General features: G+C 39.6%; 1 protein-coding gene across 2 annotated transcripts; it reads right to left on the minus strand.

Moving 5' to 3' along the window:
* Nucleotides 1-312: 312 nt before the first annotated feature.
* Nucleotides 313-19,216, minus strand: sema3e (sema domain, immunoglobulin domain (Ig), short basic domain, secreted, (semaphorin) 3E). 2 transcript variants are annotated; one of them, XM_075469727.1, is made up of 17 exons: nucleotides 18,099-19,216; nucleotides 10,294-10,454; nucleotides 9,991-10,050; nucleotides 9,000-9,119; nucleotides 7,204-7,297; nucleotides 6,843-6,959; nucleotides 6,357-6,499; nucleotides 6,151-6,265; nucleotides 5,859-5,928; nucleotides 5,634-5,778; nucleotides 5,058-5,283; nucleotides 4,772-4,863; nucleotides 3,979-4,020; nucleotides 3,512-3,678; nucleotides 3,108-3,175; nucleotides 2,717-2,850; nucleotides 313-2,312 (listed from the first exon to the last, which is right to left on the minus strand). In XM_075469727.1, the coding sequence occupies exons 1-17, from the start codon at nucleotides 18,229-18,231 to the stop codon at nucleotides 1,824-1,826; spliced, it is 2,376 nt and encodes a 791-aa protein (XP_075325842.1). In that variant the 5' UTR covers nucleotides 18,232-19,216; the 3' UTR covers nucleotides 313-1,823. The 2 variants fall into 2 exon arrangements, with proteins under 2 accessions (XP_075325842.1, XP_075325841.1); XM_075469726.1 differs by having other exon boundaries at nucleotides 3,108-3,178.
* Nucleotides 19,217-19,699: the final 483 nt, after the last annotated feature.

The following is a 19,699-nucleotide window of genomic DNA, read 5'->3' on the forward strand; positions in this document are numbered from 1 at the left end:
TGATAAACAATTGAGATATTGCTATGAGTGGGCAATAGTTGACAGCGGCATATGAAAAAATTGTAATTTTGAATACGGATATTTTTGTGAGAAAAGTTATTTCAGAACAATAGTTTCCCTAAAAAAGATAAATATTACATTCCTAGATTACTCTTAGTCTTTATTACATAAGATTCCCATTTGACATGTTTACAGAGTAGTTGCAGTACGGATTTTAAACAAACTTTAATGACACATGGCCCTCTGTATGTGTGTTTGTGTGTGTGCATGTGCTAAAACATACTCTGTCTTTTATTTGACAAACCACAGTGCTGAAAGCAAGTTTTGTTTTTAATGAGAGGCATTCATAAAAGGTACGTCAGACACAATATTTTCATTAATAGTCTCAGCTGAGGAATATTAAGCGATTATATTTATGATGACATAAGGTTATGACAGAGACAAGGTGGTTGTCATTACAACATGAATTCCATTTAGACAGTGTCAAAACAGTCAAGTGAGAAAATGAACAAATAAATAATGCATGGCACATAAATACAAACAATCCCTCAGAATACTGCAATTAGTACAACCACTACACTGCATTTCATTGTGACACCAGGTTGTTTTTGCCATCTCAAGATTAACTGAATATTCATAAGACTCACTTTTTCCAATGACATGCTTGGATGGTCATTGTAACACTTATTTGCCTCTTTTCTTATGAAGAAAACAAGGTGTTGTACATTGCTGTTTATGGTGATGATTACAAATCTCATCTGCAACATTGCGGACAACAAACAAACGGCGGTTGGAGGAGTGCTGAGGGAATGAAAGGTGATAGAGGAAAGAGAACATGTGAGCAGAGTAAGAGAGGAAAACAGAGCGTAGCCAGCAGAGAGAAATTATATTTTTTTATACATAGCCATAATATATTGAGATGCACACAAAGAAATCCAAGATAAATACAAAATACATTTCACACAATTGTGTTAATACATTTGACCACACTTGTGGTCGTAATTGTAGTAGATATAGATGAATAAGATACTAATGACAGCCTCTGATAAGATCACTTATTCTACTGTAATGTTTTCTACAAGTGCTTAAATAGAAACTATGTTCTTTAAGGGCATAGTTATAATTGAAACATGCCATATATCCATAATAGTGGCACTGTAGCATTAATTGTTGTGGCTATTGTTACCACACATTGTCAACCATGACTGCAAATATGGCAAGTTACCAGTGTCATAAAACTCAAAGAGTTTTCACTGTACAAAAAGACACTCTATTTTCCAGTTTTTGACATGATTCAGAGTAGAAACAGAGAAAATAAGTTATCATAATACCAAAAAAAAAAGCAAATCGCTTAAACATTGTTATTTTCTATAATAATATATACAATAAGAGTTTGTGATATTCTGCCTTTCAAAGTGGCGGAGCAGAGATTTATTGAAACGTCTCTGTGCGTTTTGACGGACAGCAGGGTTCAGCTGGCTTAGTCCACTGGAGTTGTTATATCATGATGTGTGTTTGATTATAGGCAACATTACTTAACCTGTTGTCCATCTGTCCAGCCAGTGTCTTGGCTCCACGCTGACAGCGAAGTTTGTAATGTTCACCCAGGACCCGCACAAAATGATACATTTACACAGCACAAAAAAGGTAAGACATGGTTTTTGAACTTTAATTGCGAGGCAGTCTGCTCCTGTTGTTTTTCTGTTATGGCTCTTGTTGAAAGCTAAAGCAAAAAGCTTTTACATGGTGCAAATGGTTAGTGTGTTTGACCTTTAGACACTGTGCGTGTGTGTGTGTGTGTGTGTGTAGTGAGTCTGTTCTCCTCAGGTGTCAAAGGTGTGTCTGGGAGCTCTGTGGGAGTTCTCCTCTCCCTTTCTTTTACCTCTCTTCTCGCCAACCAGAGGAACATACTTCCTTTTGGCCTTTTTACGTTTCTTATCAGAGCACCACACTCTCTCACAGTACTCTTCTACCTTTTGAGCATCACCATAACCAATTAGCTGTAGGAACTCCTTGTACCACAGCCTAGAGCTGTGGTGTGGCACTGATTGTGGCACCAGAGATCTCGGGCTGATGCTGGGGCCCATGACCGAGTGGCATGGAGCTTCAGCTTTTTCTCCCTCCCCATCCTTAGTCATGCGGATCGCTGACTCCACCCTGTCTCCTCTCAGCACGTGTAGACTGATCCGTAATAATGTGTGTACGTATCCATGCTCCACAGTCTGGCACACATACATGCCAGCATCTGAGCTTTTCACATGTAAGAACAGCAGTCCATAGGATGTCAGGATGACCCGCTCGTCACCTCGAACCTACATGAAGGATTAAAGAGGGGAAATTACTGTTCGTTTATGATCTAATTATTTAAGCCAAGAAATTCGGTCATTTGTGGCACTGTTTCTGCATCAGAAGAAAGAAGAAATTTTGATAAGAAAACTACAGTGTACTAACAAATTAAGAAGGAGTAGCACTTTAAGAGCTCAATCAGTCCAGTGACACATATGCTGCTTTATACAATTCCAGAACACACACATGTATAAATAGCAAAAATCTAAGCTTGATGTGAAATGAAATTTGGGTGAATGCATGGCTGCACAGATCTGTTCAATCTGGAACTAGCATGTTTTAGGCATGCAGAAGTAACAGGGAAAACGTGATGACTGTTCAGATATATACTGTAGATTTGTATTTGCATGCATAGGGGCTTCAGGCTCACCTCATGTTTCTCCCCTCCTTTCTGAAAGAACCAGAGGACCTTGGCTTGAAGTGATCGAGGGACACATTCCAGTAAAGTGCTGTTGTTTTCAACACTGTATACTAGCCTCTCCTCTGCTCTCTGCCATTGTTCATCTACACACAAACACATCATAAACGGCAGTGAGGCAGGAATGGTGGCAATGGGCTGTATTGACCTTTCATTAGATGGGTAATGTACAACTGATTGCTTTTATTCCACAGAACAAACACACTGACCTCACAGTGATTTCGAACTAAAATGACAAATGAAGATTTTTTTTTCTTTTAGACTCTGTGTGGCTTTTATTCCGTGTTTTCTTTCTTTTTAAAAAAATTGTGGATATCCATAAATACACTCAAGCACCACTAACCATCAATTTGCAGCCCATTGCACAGCTGTACAGCGTTGCCATGGCGAACATCCTGTCGCCTGAATCGTCTGCTGCAAAGGGAGGGAGGAAGAGAGGGAGTCATTTGAACATGTGATGAAAGATCAAGATATGTGCGAGGAAAGGAAGGGAGAAAGTGAAAGTGTGAGAAAGATTAAGGGAAAGATAGAAAGGAGGAAAATATAGAAAGAGGAAGGGGGTGATCGGAAGCATACTGATAGGCCTTACATAACACCTTATTGTCATGTCTCTCAGTGCATGTGATAATGACTTGGTAAACCTGCATAAGAACATTGTGACTTCTGGAGCAAGGAGATCTGCTGGTACAGGCGAGAACAGCTGACACCCCCCACAAAGATCTGCAGTAAGAGTGTGCGAGCTGTTACCTCTTGGTGTAGACTCCAGCAGGGTAATATCTGGAGCAGGTGAGACCATCCCAGGCACAGTATGGGTCTCTAGCCAGACAACAATCAGCACATTCTGAACCATAGAGGTCACACTGATGCAGTCTGACCTGGGCGACGCCCACTTCTGAGCCCACATATAGTTGTTGCTGTGGAATAAATAGGAACATTGGTATTTAAAACATTTCATACCTGTTCTTTCTTTTCCGCATCCATCTCGGCGAATTAACAATAAGTAGGCTACAGTGCTTGTGAATTATGTCAGTACTTTGTAATGTAAAATGTTCCAATGTTGTCATCTTGTGGCTAAACAGCAGAATTGCAGAAATTATATTTACTAAAATATAGATAGATAGATAGACAGATAGATAGATAGATAGATAGATAGATAGATAGATAGATAGATAGATAGATAGATAGATAGATAGATAGATAGTAATGGCTCTTACCCTTTTAGGTGATATTAGGATCTCTGTTATTGGTGCTGGCACCTGAAAATGGGAAGCACATTGTCTGTTATTTAAATATTAATTTGAATCAAATTAAAGTACTTTATCATTGGAGGGCACCTGACATGCCTCTCATTTAAATGATTTTATTTGTTTCTCTTTATATTCGTTTATGTATTTTTAATGCTTCTTACACTCCCTGCTGCAATGCTTTTATTTTATGTAAAGCACTTTGAATTGTTTGTACATGAAATGTGCTATACAAATAAATTTGATTTGATTTGATTTGATATCTATCTATCTATCTATCTATCTATCTATCTATCTATCTATCTATCTATCTATCTATCTATCTATCATGTCTAATTAAAATTAAAGTAACCGCTTGCACATTAGTCTCAGAGATTAGGCACGCTGGCTACTCTTTCATAGCTGTTCCCCTCATAATGCCGAAAAGGAAATGAATGAGTTGTTTCTGTTTTTAAATTCTCTCTGATGTTGTCATTTCTGCATGAATAGACAATATATATGGCATGAAATACAGGAGTAACTTGCATGGTAAATTGACTTTTCTAGTTTTGTTAACCCCTCACTGCACTTTGGACCACAAGCCACATTCACTATTCACTGTATACAATTAAATCTGTTGCGTGTAATAGCTTGCCCAGCATTTGAATCCAGGACTTTTTTGTACCCGAAACAAGAATCACACAAGCCAGGGAGAAATAGGGATCAGGTCCAGCATTCAACACGTCCACTTTATCTTCAAGTTTTGTAGCTAAATGTTGAGTACCTTGAATACTTGCAGTTCCTCCAGCAACACCTCCTCCATTGTGTCTGTGTCTTTATTGTAGATGGTGATAACTTTCAAAACCACAGAGTCATCTAGTGAAAGAAGGCATTTATGTTACACTGTTGCTGACTCAAAAAATTGACTGGTGATAAAATGAAACTCCTTTGTTTACAAAACTAAACTTTTAGGTACAAACATATGCAACAGCTGAATTAGTATTTCACCAATATATTGGTGGTTTTGTACAGCCAAATTTTTATTGAATCTTCTACATATGAATTTTTACCAGTGCCAATGTAGAGGACATGATAGTGTCCATCCTGGGCTTGGACTTTGTCCACTGCAATCTGGGTCAGCTTTCTTTTTCCCGGCTCTGTCTGCAACAGGATGGGCCTATGATGATGTGGGAGGACTGGACGATACATTACAGGATGAGATCGCACAAACCGCAGAACCTCGTCAGGAAACTCCTTAGAGCTGGAGAAGCCTCCACCATTGACTTTGCTGGCACACTGTCAAAGAGAGGGTGTGACATGAATGAAGAGAGCAAATGGAGAAGATTTCGACTAAGACAAAAGAAGACTACGTCTATTGTGTCAGCTCTGTGCAGTGTAAAAAAAAACAACAACAACAGCAAAAAAAACGATATTCATTAGTAAGGGTCACACTGTCCATGGGTGACCTGCTGAGGTAGCTACAACAGTGCTGACATTCAGCAAAGCAGCCCTACATTCTTTCAACACTGTTCTTTTCAAAGGGCATCTGTCATGGACATAGACTGGGTGAACTGGAGAATGAATAATGATGGGCAATCTGGTAATTAAATCCCATAAACATTATATATTTAGAATTCAAGTCTCACAGATCCAGGTCGAGGGTAGGGGACTCTGTCCTCATAAGGTGTCCAGTGATGCTCAGGTTTCTCTCGATAGGCAAATTGACCGTTAAAGGCTGCTCTGATGTCATCCATGTGATAGACACACACTGCATAGCCTTTAAACACGGCGCTGCAAAGAAGTTTTATCAGTGGTTTAATGGAGAAGAAAATTCTATAACATAATTCATTAACACAATGTTGATGTCATACCTTGTGGTGCTAAAGAGGCCAAAGATTTCTGGGTTTTTATCATCTTTGTTGGTCAGCACAAACACATCCTCTGCAACACAAAACACAGAGATTTATCTTTATTTTAAGCTGTATTTTAACTATAACTGTTAGTTTTCTTTTTTTATTAAATGTCTTGACAATGTGGAAATAGGCTATGGCTAAATCCAACCCTCTGGAGCTTTGTAACATTTTGGGAAAAAATGTTTTTTTGACAAACATAAAGAGAGAAAATGCTGTAGATAATATTCAGCAAGTGCTGCTGGAGCCTTACCAAGATCATCAAAGTGTGTATCAATGCCATTTGGTCCAGCCACAGAGCAGATGAGGCGAGTCTTCAGGAATGAGCTCCATCTGTTTACCAGCATTCTCTGTCCTCCTTGGTCATTCTGAGAGACGAGGCCAGATTAGACTGTGACTGTCCTGTCAGTACACCCTGAATTATACCAAGAGCTATTTCTACAACTGTGGCATCCTCACCGCACAGACTCGCCCAACGCGGGTATATACAGCCTTGTTCTTTCCCTCAGCATCCATCTCCCGCTCAGTGAAGAAGAAGTAAACTTTGTCATCATCTCTGTCATCGTTGTCACGTATGATTGCTGAACCCACAAACCTAGGTTCTGTGGGAAGAATATTGCATGAGACAATTTTATGAATTAAAAAGCAGAAAGGTTGATATGGTATTAAAAAAGAATAAGAAGATGCAATTTTTAAAAATGTGTTCAGTGAAATTTTTCAAACCATGTTCAAGTAAAAAACAGCACACACTATGAATCCTCCAATAAAGCCAACCCATACCACTTGAAAGGCCTGTAGTGCATAGTCTATACATGATCAGTGCTACATTTTATGAACCATTTTACATGTTTGATAACATATTTATACATTTTTTATGTATATATATACATGTGCTTGATAGCATTCATAGGGAGATATTATTACTTTTCTGTAATTTAAACTGACCATTGAGCTGCTGCCTGTCATTTCTTTCAGTGCGTGTGTAAGTAAAGCTGTTCAGCCGACACAAAGCACCGTCATTCTCCCAGTAGTCACTGTACAGGCCAATGTAGAGCTCTCCTCCTGATGAACACACAGGCATATTAGTAACAATGCATATGCTATCCAAACGGCAACCACTTCTTCTGTGCTTGCAACAGACTTGAAGAAAAACCACAAGGTGGCAGTGTTGGCCATTAAGAGATGAAGAGAATGGGCAAAACCTCTTTTGTTGTCATCCAACTGAAATGAAAGCATACATAGTAGTCTCACAACTGTGTTTTAGCTGATGCTGAGGTAATGAGCGATACATTTAGCAGTGTCTTACTGGAGAGTGTAGACGTGCAGGGACTGTTGTGGTCATATGGACAACGTCCTCTGCCACTCATGACACTCTCCTCTTCAAGAGCAAACAGCGTGTCCTGAGGACAACACACAAAACAGGCATGTATGAACAATGTTTTTTAGACACAATTACACACAAACATACAGGCCATGAAAACACACTGAACACCTAGACTCCGCAGAGGCTCTAACATCACTGAGAGAACTCCCACAAGGTGAAGCGTGAAGAAGGTGGAAGAAATGAATTAAAGAGAGGAAGGATCAGAAAGTGATGGATGTCAAGCAGGGATGAAGATGGATGAGACGAGGAGTGATGGATGACCAAATGAAGGACTCCTATTTGGATGTGTATAACCAGCTTTGCTTCACTCTTACATGGTTGAGTAGCAGCTACTCCTACTCCTCCATACTCCAAAATGTGGTTAAAACACACACAGATCTGAACTCCCAGAAGCACCACAACTCATTCTGTATGTTTTGGGCAATCACAGTGTTCTTGACAGCCACTGGTATTTCTGAAGGTTCATGTAACGGACTGCATTGATATCTGAGAGGCATACTGTGCTCTGGCAGCAACAGAAATCAGTTTCTGCCTTAAACCCATCCATCATATGAAGCAATATATGAAAACCAAATGAAAAACTGCGAGAATAAGCTGAGTCAATATTGGTTTATAAGCAGTATTCTGAAATATGAGGTACTGTTTATCAAAATATTGGCTCCACTGTTGATTTAATACATGATTCACTCTGTGGTTAGTATGATCAATAAGAAAAACATTTCTTATCATACTATATTGTGATGTAAATATGATTCAGCTCAGACTTAATGGTAACTATGTGATGAATGCAGTATCATGACCACATACAGTATATAATCTGTGTGAGACAGTTTTGTTGAGTTTTCTATACTTAAAGTATATAAATCAGTCATATCTGATGCAGTTTTGCTCAGCTGTGAGCATTCCAGTGATGAGTGATGGTTAAGCGTGGTTCCTATCTGGAAGCTGCCACTGGTTGACCTGCTGGACCAGTGGAGGAATGCAGGGTGGAAGCCTTTACTCCCTCCTCTCTTTAAATTCAGTCCAGACGCAGACATAAACACACCTGGACTGTCTTGTGTTCGACATTGGGGGAGATATGCGTCATACTGTGTCCAAAGATGCTCACACTGATGTGTGCAGCTAATTTTGCTTGCATGCCATAATGTATGAAAGGCAGCTAAGTTCTACTTACACCCATATGCATACACCCATATTACATTAGTCTTCTCTGACAGCAAACCTCCTCCAACCTACAAATCGCAGCACCTTTTGTCCCTGTTTACCTGGACGCTACGTGCGCCAGATTTTTATTGTATAAATGCTAACCCTGTGCCAAATAGTTTTCTCTCACAGGATAAAACGGAATTTCTCCATCTCTCTTTCATTGTCTTTTCCATATCCACCTCACATTACCCCTTGTTGCCATGCGCATGAATCCATCTACTGGAGCATGTGCAGAGTATCACAGCTCAGAGGTCCAAGATGTACTAACTGTTCCAGGAGCTCCTGACTAAAATATAATCAAAACAGTGTGAAGAAGGCTCTGGCCACATATGTCCATCTACCATTGTGGGACACAATCCTAAACGACGCCTGCAATATATCTTTGGCATCTTTTGACATGAAGGACTTAGTCGAGAATATCAAAAACAATTCTTCAAATTAGATCAACAAACCAAAATATCACAGCTAAGATGACTAAGTAGATGTCAAGACAACTTTGCCTTGGGACTCACCTGGCTTGTGTGTCCCACTCTGACCAGACCACAAATGGGGTTAAAAGCTCCTGTTCCACAGGCCAACAAATGGGTTTGGTTGTACTGCTGCAAGACTTTGACGTAGTTTGCACACTCAGGCTGTTGGGAAAAATACAGAGCTGAAGCAAAATGTAAATAAAGTGGGGTTGGTAAGTTGTGCTTTGAGAGGAACAGTTGAGGCCTCACAGTGAAATTAGCTTAATGGAAAAAGGTCTGGGTTTACTGCATCGTCAATAACGTCGATATTTGTGGTTAAACAAAGGTTGATAAACTAAATCAAATCAAATAAAATCAAATTTATTTGTATAGCACATTTCATGTACAAACAATTCAAAGTGCTTTACATAAAATAAAAGCATTGCAGCAGGGAGTGCAAGAAGCATTAAAAATACATAAAAGAATATAAAGAGAAACAAATAAAATCATTTAAATGAATTTAAAAACAGGCAACAGTCTAGATAAGTTAAAAGATATTTCATGCATAGACACATGAGAAAAGAAATGTCTTTAACCTGGATTTAAAAATGTCTACATTTGGTGAAAGTTTAATCTCCACTGGCAGTTTGTTCCACTTGTTTGCAGCATAACAGCTAAATGCTGCTTCTCCATGTTTAGTCTGGACTCTGGACTGGACCAGCTGACCTGAGTCCTTGGATCTAAGAGCTCTGCTGGGTTTATATTCTCTGAACATATCACAGATGTATTTTGGGCCTAAACCGTTCTGGGATTTGTAAACCATCAGCAGGCTTTTAAAATCTATTCTGTGACTGACCGGAAGCCAGTGTAAAGATTTTAAAACTGGTGTGATGTGTTCAGATCTCTTAGTCCGGGTTAAAACTCTAGCAGGAGTGTTCTGGATGAGCTGCAGATGTTTAATGCTCTTTTTGGGAAGTCCAGTTAAAAGAGCGTCTCGTTAAAACGAGACATGAAAATCCATTCAAACATACCGACAGTCATGTACAGTGCTTACCTTTTCTCTCCCCTTCATCATGCACTCCTCTATCTGAAGGTCTGTACTGCTCCAGATTATCTGGAAAAAAGCACAGTTGCACCAAATCTCCAATGCTGTGTATACTGTGAAATACTTGGCATTTATATTGTGCGACATAACTGAAGATGTTTCTAAATCAGCATTTTTCTCTATGATATTTCTGGCTAAAACTACAGACCTACAACAGACCTACAAATGAGACACTCATGCACATCCAATTTGAGTGTAAGAGTTCAAATGTCTCAAATCCTGACAAGCAGCAAGGAATGAAGCCAGGCCTACCTTTCGGTGGTTTGTGTTAACCCTGTCCAGGCTAAGGGAGAAAAGAGCATTCTTGGCACCGACATAAAGCTTCTGGTGGCTCTCATCCAGTAGCATCGTCTGGGGCTGAAGAGGCGCACCATGTCCCTGGAACACCCAGGTCCTGTTCATTTGCCAAAGATCTGCATTGACAGCGACAGAGGAATAATAAGACCAATGGACTGTATATATATCTCTATATAGACAGACGGACAGACAGACAGATAGATAGATACATTTGAAACTTCCCCCTCTCGAGATTTTTGAGTACTTCTTCAACTTTAAAAAAATCAATAAATTCCCGAAGGGATTCTTTCTAAGCCTTGTATAAAGCTCAATCACTCCGAAATAGCAGGAATGGTTCGATGAACGCTGTTGTGTTTGGGTTATACGGTCTCTATCCTGTGGTCCTTTTAACCAGGAGGAAGCAGTTTTATCAAACTGGAAACCGAACCACTGTCATACATTCAGCAGAATAACTGTAAGTTTGATGTACACTTTGATGTACTCATCTCACAAGTGTACATCCAATCCGAGTTTTATCTGCCTGAGTAAATTTAATCTCTTCTTATACCACCTATCTGCAAGCTCCTTGAGAGGTTGTGGGTGAAGGATTTAAAATAAGTCTTAAACCGCCAGAGGTGTGCTCTTCCTTTGGGCTGCACTGGCCTGAAAAACCTTTCATTAACACATGATAGAGTTGGACTCAGTGCCCTCGTAAAAAAAACAACCAAAAAAACAGGGGTGTGTTAAAAGTGCCTGAGACCTTGGGAGATTCAACCACACACACCAGGTTTTGAGTTGTAGGATTTGTTTGTCCTACTTTTATGCACATGGTAAGGCATCCATGAAATATGTGACAAAATTCTTTTAAATGAGTAATTTATTCACAAATGACTGCATGATTAAACCAACCATTTAGGTACCTCAAATAATGCTGACATTAGTGTCTCAACATGCTGGCGTAGCAGGAGGTAATTGCAAGATTTGTTTTTCTAGCATCTGTCTATTTTTAGTGATACATGATCTCCAAGATAGAAGAAGAAGGTATTTATCCTATTTTTGTAGATCACTCATAGCAACCACACTTCAGTCTGTCGAGACTTTTATTTGTTTAAAATAGGATTAGGTATCCACAGAGGAGCGGGTGACTGTATATTTTGTTGTTAATAAGATTTCCATGTTGGAGACAAGCGGCTGTTTGTTTGAACTGCATTAGGTCTTGGGTGGTTCAGTGGCAGAGACAGAGGGGATGTGGCAGTTATGTTGTGCCACGGCTCAGACATGCTTCCTGTAATTATAAAATCCACACACACTCACACACACACACTGTGAGCTGTGCTCTGTCTCTCTTACACATAGATGTCTCTGTCTGCTGGTTCCCTCTGAGTTAAGTAGAACTTGTACCAATGACAGTCCCCTAACTTTGGCCCTAAAACAATCATCTCTTTCATGTGGAGTCAAATTTGTTACCACTTACATAGAAGACAGACTTAGATGGCTATTTAAAGTGATGGAGTTAACGGTGCATGAGTCAAATCAAGTCAAGTTTTTTCATCTCAATGTCTCTGTCAATAAAGTTGAGTGGCAGCTGATTCATAGGGACATTTAGTACTTAGCAAAAGACCTGCAGGAGCTGATTATGAGAAAGAAAGAAAGAAAGAAAGAAAGAAAGAAAGAAAGAAAGAAAGAAAGAAAGAAAGAAAGAAAGAAAGAAAGAAAGAAAAAGAAAGAAAGAAAGAAAACAATTGCAAAACTATAGTCACATTCATTTAAAAATATGTGTTGATTATAATAATTACAGGTAATCAAAGTTACCAAAATACAATTGGTGGATCTCCTGATTACACAGACACGCTGACGGATGCTTCAGAGCTGTATTTCAAAGGTTTCTCCTCTGTCATTATGTGTGTCAGCCGGTGATCAGGCTGAATAAGGTAAAAAGAGGGGATTTCCAAACTTCTCTGTGTGTCTCTTTCTCGCACCATCAACAGATAATGAGGGATCCTTTGCCATCGGCTAAGGAGCTGGGAGGAGAAGGAGGGCGTTTCTCCATCAGCGACTGATCTAGGGAGACACAGGGGCCCGACTGTGATCCTGCTTCAAATGGAAATCACAGAGGAAAAAGGACTCCCTCAAGACAGACACTATCATCAGCTGTCGGAGGAGCACTGAGACATGCTGGAGAAGATTTGGTGAAGCGAATTCAAAATAAACTTTTTGATCTCCTCTTTTTCCATGTATGGAGACTGTTTAGCTACACTGGGGAGCCTGTGTCTTTTCTGTTGGCACGATGTGCAGGTTAAACAGGGCTCTCTGCCACACATCAGGACAACTGAATAAACACAAGGAAGAACATGACAATCGTTACAGAAAACTTTAAAATCCAAATTAAACTTTCCATCATAATTTCATGTTTTGTTAGGGTTTAACACACATGAGCTCATATTGATATGTTTACTCCTTGAGTGTGGGGTTGGAGGGGGTGCCATTAACGGTATATGGCCTTGTGTTCCCATGTGTGGGGGAATGATGTCACAGAGCATATGAAAGCCATATGGTTTTCCCATGTTGGGTGATGGAGAGAGGGAGAGGTCTGCTTCTCTGTAATAACCCCATGTTTATGTTAAAAATCAAGAAAATGTCCCAAAACTCAGAGTTCTTTATGAATAATTCCAGTTTTTTTTTTATTACAGTTAATTACTGTTCCTATCTGCTGCGAACTAAACAGCTTAAGCCTCACAGATACTTTCTAACACAAACTACTGACTGATAAACTGAACTTCAAATATCCTTTTATTTTCATGGGATATCTCAAACTTTTTGTTTTTCACTACATAAGCAAATCTGCATTTAGCACTAGCATGATTTAATGTCATTGCATTTAACTTTGAGGACACTTCATGGGTAAAAACACAGTGCAATGTGTCAATTTCTTGAAACAGTCTTTTTCCCTAAAGTATGCCCATGTGGCGCTTGTCCGTGCAGGCAGATGAGGCGAAAGATTATGTTGAAAGAATGTGAGACATCTAGTGGTCATGACAGTAACTGCGCAAAGAGGATAAAAATTGAGTTTGTGATGGTATAGTCAAGTTCTAAAAAGAATGTTTTTTAGGCCCGAACCCTGATTACAATAACCAAGTGTTATGCCTCAACCCAACTACCAAGTGACAAAAGTGTCATTTTACAGAATTGGTCTCATTTTCATGTCACACAAAGGCCAGTGGTTGAAAGCACAGTGCATAGCTGCTCCATCCTCCCCCATCCTTATGAGGATTTTGTGGCCTCTTAAACGAAAGACTGGGGACTGACATCTTCTCTGATGTTGAAACACTTATGCTAGTTGTATTTCTTTTCTGACTCTTAACCAAGAGTGGTGGTACTTTATAGGACACTGTAATGAGCCAATTGAGGGCATGAAAAGATGACCGCTCAGGGGAGGATTCAGAATCTTTTTGAGAGAATATGGCTTTAAAACAAAATGCAAACAACTTAATGCACATCCTAGTAAAATTCTTAATTGCTCTCTTACTAATCAATCATAAACAATATCCACTGTGGATTTCTGTATTTCAAGCTGCTCACTGTTGTCATCCCTCATTTTCTTTTTACTCTTTTAGTAATATTGCAGCTCAGTCCCTAAAGACTCAAACAATCTTTGTCCTCCCTCGTTCCCCATGTTACAAACTTAACTCATCTCCTCTCCCTCTTCCCTTCAGCAGGAAAAGGTCAGAAAGGATATTAGAATTTCACCAGCTGCCTTCCCCTCTGGACATCTCATGAATGAACTGGAGAGCACACACATAACACAATGGGGGGAGAAAATGACGCTGAGATGTACACAGACAAAATGAGAAGGAGAGAAAGGTGAGTGTGGAGGGGAGGGGAGGAGGTTTGAAAAATGATCACTCTTTCTTTGCTGACTTAAGAGGTGTGATTTATTCAAACACTGCTATATCCTCCATTTTCCACTGGTTTGATTTAAGGTCTACAGTATGACTGTGCAATGGCAACACTCCACTGTGGTAAAAGTTAAATATAGGCCTCTTCACATGCAGACGGAAGAAAGTTTAATAGGAATTCTCACTTGCCAAATTAGCTTTAAGTAGAAAAGAAAAAGAAATTATAAAAAATCCCCACCTTTTTTTTTTTTTATTTAAGCCATGCACTTTATGTTGTACTGGTATTTCCCATCTGAGCCTAAGAAGAAAGTCCTCTACAGCCTCATCATTTAAAGTTGTTAAATGCACAGAGAGAGCTTTTACTTGTCTGCAGAAGAAAGTTTGAATTACTGTATAGTTCAAAGGGAAGCTTTATACACCGGTAATTGCCACCTGAGTAATCCTTGTGTTTACACCTTTGTACACCTGAGCACCTTTTGCCTAAATCTCACAGTTTTACGGCAGACGCTGAGAAAGGGATATGCTCTGAAAAGTATTTGCATTTTTAAACCAATATATTTACTAATTTATGTCTATGAATTCATTTCTTCAGCTTTAGAGGAGTATGCTCTGCTTGGGCAAATGCAATACATGAGCAAAATCAGGTCCCAGGGGCTTTAATCCAGCTTTGTTTAAATCTGCCATGAGGTAAATGTCCAGCTAAAATTCAGAGAGCACGTGTGTTTATTTATATGAGTGAACATTTACAGTACGACGTTAACCCTGCCAGAGCCACTTAACATCACGGTCTAACTTTATTCACCTTTGTAGGTCTGCTGAAATAAAACCATTTATGCAACTAAACCCTTACAACATTTGAGGAAGAATGTCCTTGGCAGACAGCTTCGGTAATGCATGACTACTATAATTATTTTAAAATGTTATTCCACAACTGCTTTCATCAAAGATTTTTGATAGAACAAAAGCAGATTGGCTTCATACTCATTCACAGGTCATGTATCCATGATGTAGATGGACTTTTTCTCAAGTTTTGCTGAACCAGTATTGCATTGGCCCGGATTTGGCCGAAAAAAAAACAAAAAAAGAAGAAATAAACAGACAGGAAACAACAGAAACAGAAACCAAAGTATTTCTGCAGCTCTGCTTGACCAGTTAGCTGGAACATTTAATTATGAAGTGGTGAAGAGCTTTTGGAAACAACTTATGTGTGTTGAGGTCATCATTATATCACACTCTGCAGTTTTAGCCAAACATGATTGCAGAACTGTGGAAGCAGCAAAATAAATCTAAGCCTGGCCACCTACCTGCAGCCCGCTGACATTCTGACACATACTGACTACGCAATAGCTTCATTAGTGGTACAATTGATGGTTGTCCTGAAGGACAAGCTCATTTCACTCCTCAGGGTCAGTGGTCTGAAACAAGCTGGCAAGAGACCTGAGTAACGACAACTCAAATCACATGGAGCTTTGTTAAAAGGCATATAATATTACATGCCAAACAGTACATCTTTATTTCAGGTCTGTAGTGAGCTTATCTGCCTGAAGGGACACTTCTCTGTAAAATAATTCAGGATTTGGGGGGATTTGATTAGTTTAAAGTTCAAGCAGTCGATGTGTATTAACATCTTTAAAGATGAGTTCAAAGTCTTTCGATGTTGTGCAGCCAAAGATTGGGGTCAATTATTTCTGAAGGCAGCACAGCCTCAGTGTTTGAAACTCAATACTCTGTGTGATTTGGGTAATAGCCCTGAGTTAACTGGGGGTGTAAGTAAATGAAAGGATGAATGGGATAAAGTGATTTAAATGCATTTGAAATAATCTCCACTGGTCCAAAAAGTCTAGACAGAAAAAGGGGAATGTATGGAAAAGAAAATAAAAGAATAATATTCTATCACAACATGTGCAAAGTGTGGATAACATTGAAGCATGCTGGGATCCATACAGTATACCATTAAGGTCATCTTTGAAACACATGATAACATGCCCAAAGGAGTTCTCGCCTATAAACCATGAGAAAGCTGATCTCATATTTTATTGAGTTTTCTATTGATCCCACTATATAACAGCCTGTCTGACCAGAAGTAAGTTATAAATATTCCGGTATTGATCATTAACTTTCACTTCCCATTATCATTCTTTCTCTAAAAGATCATAATTTTTCCCACTTTGCTTTGATACCAGATGTTATGGTAATAGTGCAATAGTCCTATGGATGAACACTTAAAAGCACGATATCCTTCTCAATCTCTCTGAACTGTGTCCAAGCCCACAGCTTGTTAGAATTCACGCTATTCCGTCTGTGCATGCGTCTCTCTCTATGTGTATGTATGAGTTTGTGTGAACTGAAGGGTGTGTGTACAAAAATCACTTGTGGAGCCCATGAGGCATGTATTAGGACTTAGATGTTTATCATTCCATAATGATAGGATCCAACTGCAGCGTTTTAAAAGAGCTCTGTGCTAGCCAGAACAAGTATTCGACGACTGAGACAGATAGAGACAGAGACGGGGGTGGGATGTCAATCACTGTAGCAGCTCTCCCCTACGGCGGTTATTGAAGAACATATGAAAGTCACAACCACTACCGATACATTTGTGGAATAAGTGACTAAGGTGTGACTTTGGTTGCTGTATGAACTCTAGATTACTATAGCCAATCCAATTCATCAATTTTCATTAGAGAATTGAGTTTTACAGTGTCTTTATCTATTGTGTTACTGAGGAATTGTAACATAAAAAAGAAGAACTCATCATAACTCAAATTCATCATATTTAATGAAAAAAAAATCCTACTCATGTGCAAGGCTTGTCATCTCTCATCATATACTCCGAGCGCATTTGTATGAGTTCCTGACCATCCAAATTCCACACCTATTTTCAACCATGACTAACAGGCTTATGTGGAATCGTCACCTTCTGTTGCTATAGAGATCAAAGAAACTGTGAGAAAAAGACTATGTTTACTCAAGTTTTATCTGCAAAGATAAAACCCTCATTATTGTCAGAGATACACAGCAATCAGTCCACATACCAGTGCATGCACATCCATATCACACACTCCCACACACACGCAAACAGGCACATGCACACACTCTCAAACACATTCCCATGCCGAAAGGAAAAATAAATAAATGTCCCACCGCTTTGCCACTATGGAATCAGAGAAAGACACATTGTAGATTTTCAGCCACCATGGCCGAGGGACCAAAACAAACTGCAAGGAGGCTCCCAAAGCATCAGCTGTGAGTGAAAAAAAAGCCTGCACTTCACAGAGCAGAAGAGACCCTTCTCAGATCCCCCTTCTGCACGGTGACTTTTCCTCCCTGGCTGAAACATAAATCTCCAATGACCATATCATTACATGGAAACGAACACGTGCAGCTTCTTTTACTCACTTGCAGAGGACCCTGCTTTCGTGACTTTTTTTTTCTGGACTATTTTTTAGTGCATTTTTGTGAGTTGATTTGTTGTTGCTGTTTTTTTTTAGACACATACTGTCTTGTCCTGATGATTTATATGCCCTTACCTAAACATATTATACCAATGTTAATAGTTAAAAAAAAATTTTTTAACCACAATTCCTCAGTAACACAATAGATAAAGACACTTTCGTTTTTTTTTAACCACAATTTTTTTATTAATTTTAGATAGATATTTGAGAAAAAAGGACTATCAGACATGTTCTGTTGCACCTGTCTTAATCTCACTCTGTAGTGATGGCTCAAAACAGAGAAAGCCAGTTCCTGAACTGCAGTGACTATACTGCATAATATATCATTGTTTCCTTTAATACTTAAGTAGCAGAACAGAGCATTTGAATTTGTACCATATTCCTACAGGTTTCTGAGGTATTCTAATGGACACACACATTAGGGATTTCTTACCTTTGTGGGAGAGCCGTATCCTTGGCTTGATGCTGTGTGCTGTGTGAGTCATGCCAAGCAGAATCAAATACAGCAGCATGGGTAACAGAATTAAAGTCCTTAAGCATCCTGCGATCATAGCTGTGACACACATTCTGTATTTGTCTAGATAAACAGCACGTAAGTCCACTCAGCATGAGCAACAAAGTCCATGAAAAAGAAAAAAAAATCCACAGGTCCTTGTATTAACTTCCTGCACGCACTGCTTAACATGAGATAGTCTTCAGTATCCGACAAGAATCTGCTTTGAGACAACAGTCCATTTTTTAAGCATCACCACAATATGGATGAAATAGATGTATCTCGGCAGCGTCTATGCAGTCACTGCTTTCTCCTATAGCCGACTGAAAGCTGCATCCACCCACTACCTTGGTGGAGAGGATAGTGCTTTGGCTATTATCCTTGTTTGGTCTTAGTAACCAGGGAGAAGTCCAGTTGCTACATTCACGCCGCAGTGCTCACTGCTCTCTGTCCATATGTCAGTCCTTCTGTTTGTTTGTCTGTCTACATTTACAGCTGAGATCCACTTTTTCTGATCTGATGAACAAAAAAGTAAAAAAAGAAAAAAAAAGAAAGGCGAGCTCCTAATTTGTGAAATCAAAGTCTGTCCCAGCAGGCAAGCAGGTAGAGCTGGAGATGCTGTATGGTGTGTTCAGTCCGTGTTCCCCCTCTTGGGTCCTCTGGAGCCAGTCATTATCTGGACCAGAGCCCAGGAAAAAGAGTGGAAGAGGGGAGGAGCAGGGAGGAGCAGGGAGCCTCGTGTCTGGCGTGCAGTCTCCCTGCACTGGAGAAGAAAGTGACGTTTCAGCTCCTAACTCTGTTCATGCTCAAGCAATCAAGAAGGATCCAAACCTCAGCTCAGACCTCTGCCAGTTGAGAAGGTTTCTAGCACAGCTACTGATCTGAGGCCACCGACCACAATGCAGTGTGAATGAGTAAAAGCCTGTCAGGGTAGTTGGTAATGTGTTGAGTCTGTATCAGTCAGAAGGGCTTAAAATTGCCTATATTTTCCTATAGGGTGTCTTGAAATCTCCTTTTCCCTCCTTGCCAGCTGAAATAAAGTGTGCTGTCTCTCCCGGTGCGATTTAGAAAGTCTTTCCCCTCCTCTAAAAAATGCTGCCTCCCATGTCAGTCCACAGACCACCCCCTGCTTCTCCTCGACTGCTCTCTTTCGTCACTGCCTTTTTTCTTTTTTCTTTTTGCTCCTGTTCCCGCTGCATTGACGTGGACCTCAACCAAGGTTAACTGGCACTTTTTGTATTTTCAATTTTTGCTCTTTGTGCTTGTTTCCATGTGGATAGTTGTTATCACTGTTACCATGGATTTCCATGCACAAGCTTTCTTTCATTGAGGTTTTCATCTCTCTGCCCATTTAATCTCTCTTTCTATTTATCTTCCGACCTATCAGTCATTCTCGTCAGTTCCTTTAAACCTAGTTATTTGTTTGTTTCAGTGTGTCCCTACATGCTCTCCTTAATTCCTCAAACCATGTGTATTCCGTTTGCCTGCAACTATATTTTGTCTAAATAAAAAAAACGGTCACTGTCTCTCTTAATACTAAA

The sequence above is a fragment of the Odontesthes bonariensis genome, chromosome 7 (genome assembly GCF_027942865.1).
Source record: "Odontesthes bonariensis isolate fOdoBon6 chromosome 7, fOdoBon6.hap1, whole genome shotgun sequence".
Classification (NCBI taxonomy): Eukaryota; Metazoa; Chordata; class Actinopteri; order Atheriniformes; family Atherinopsidae; genus Odontesthes; species Odontesthes bonariensis.

Bases quoted from the DNA above. Each gene is read 5' to 3' on its own strand.
- sema3e (XM_075469726.1), bottom strand. From the start codon at position 18,231: ATGTGTGTCACAGCTATGATCGCAGGATGCTTAAGGACTTTAATTCTG. The intron at 3,179-3,511 runs GTAACAGCTCGC...CTCCCTTTGCAG, and splicing joins GCTGGAGTCTACACCAAGAG to CAGACGATTCAGGCGACAGG. The intron at 2,313-2,716 runs GTGAGCCTGAAG...TCCTTCATGTAG, and splicing joins AAGGAGGGGAGAAACATGAG to GTTCGAGGTGACGAGCGGGT.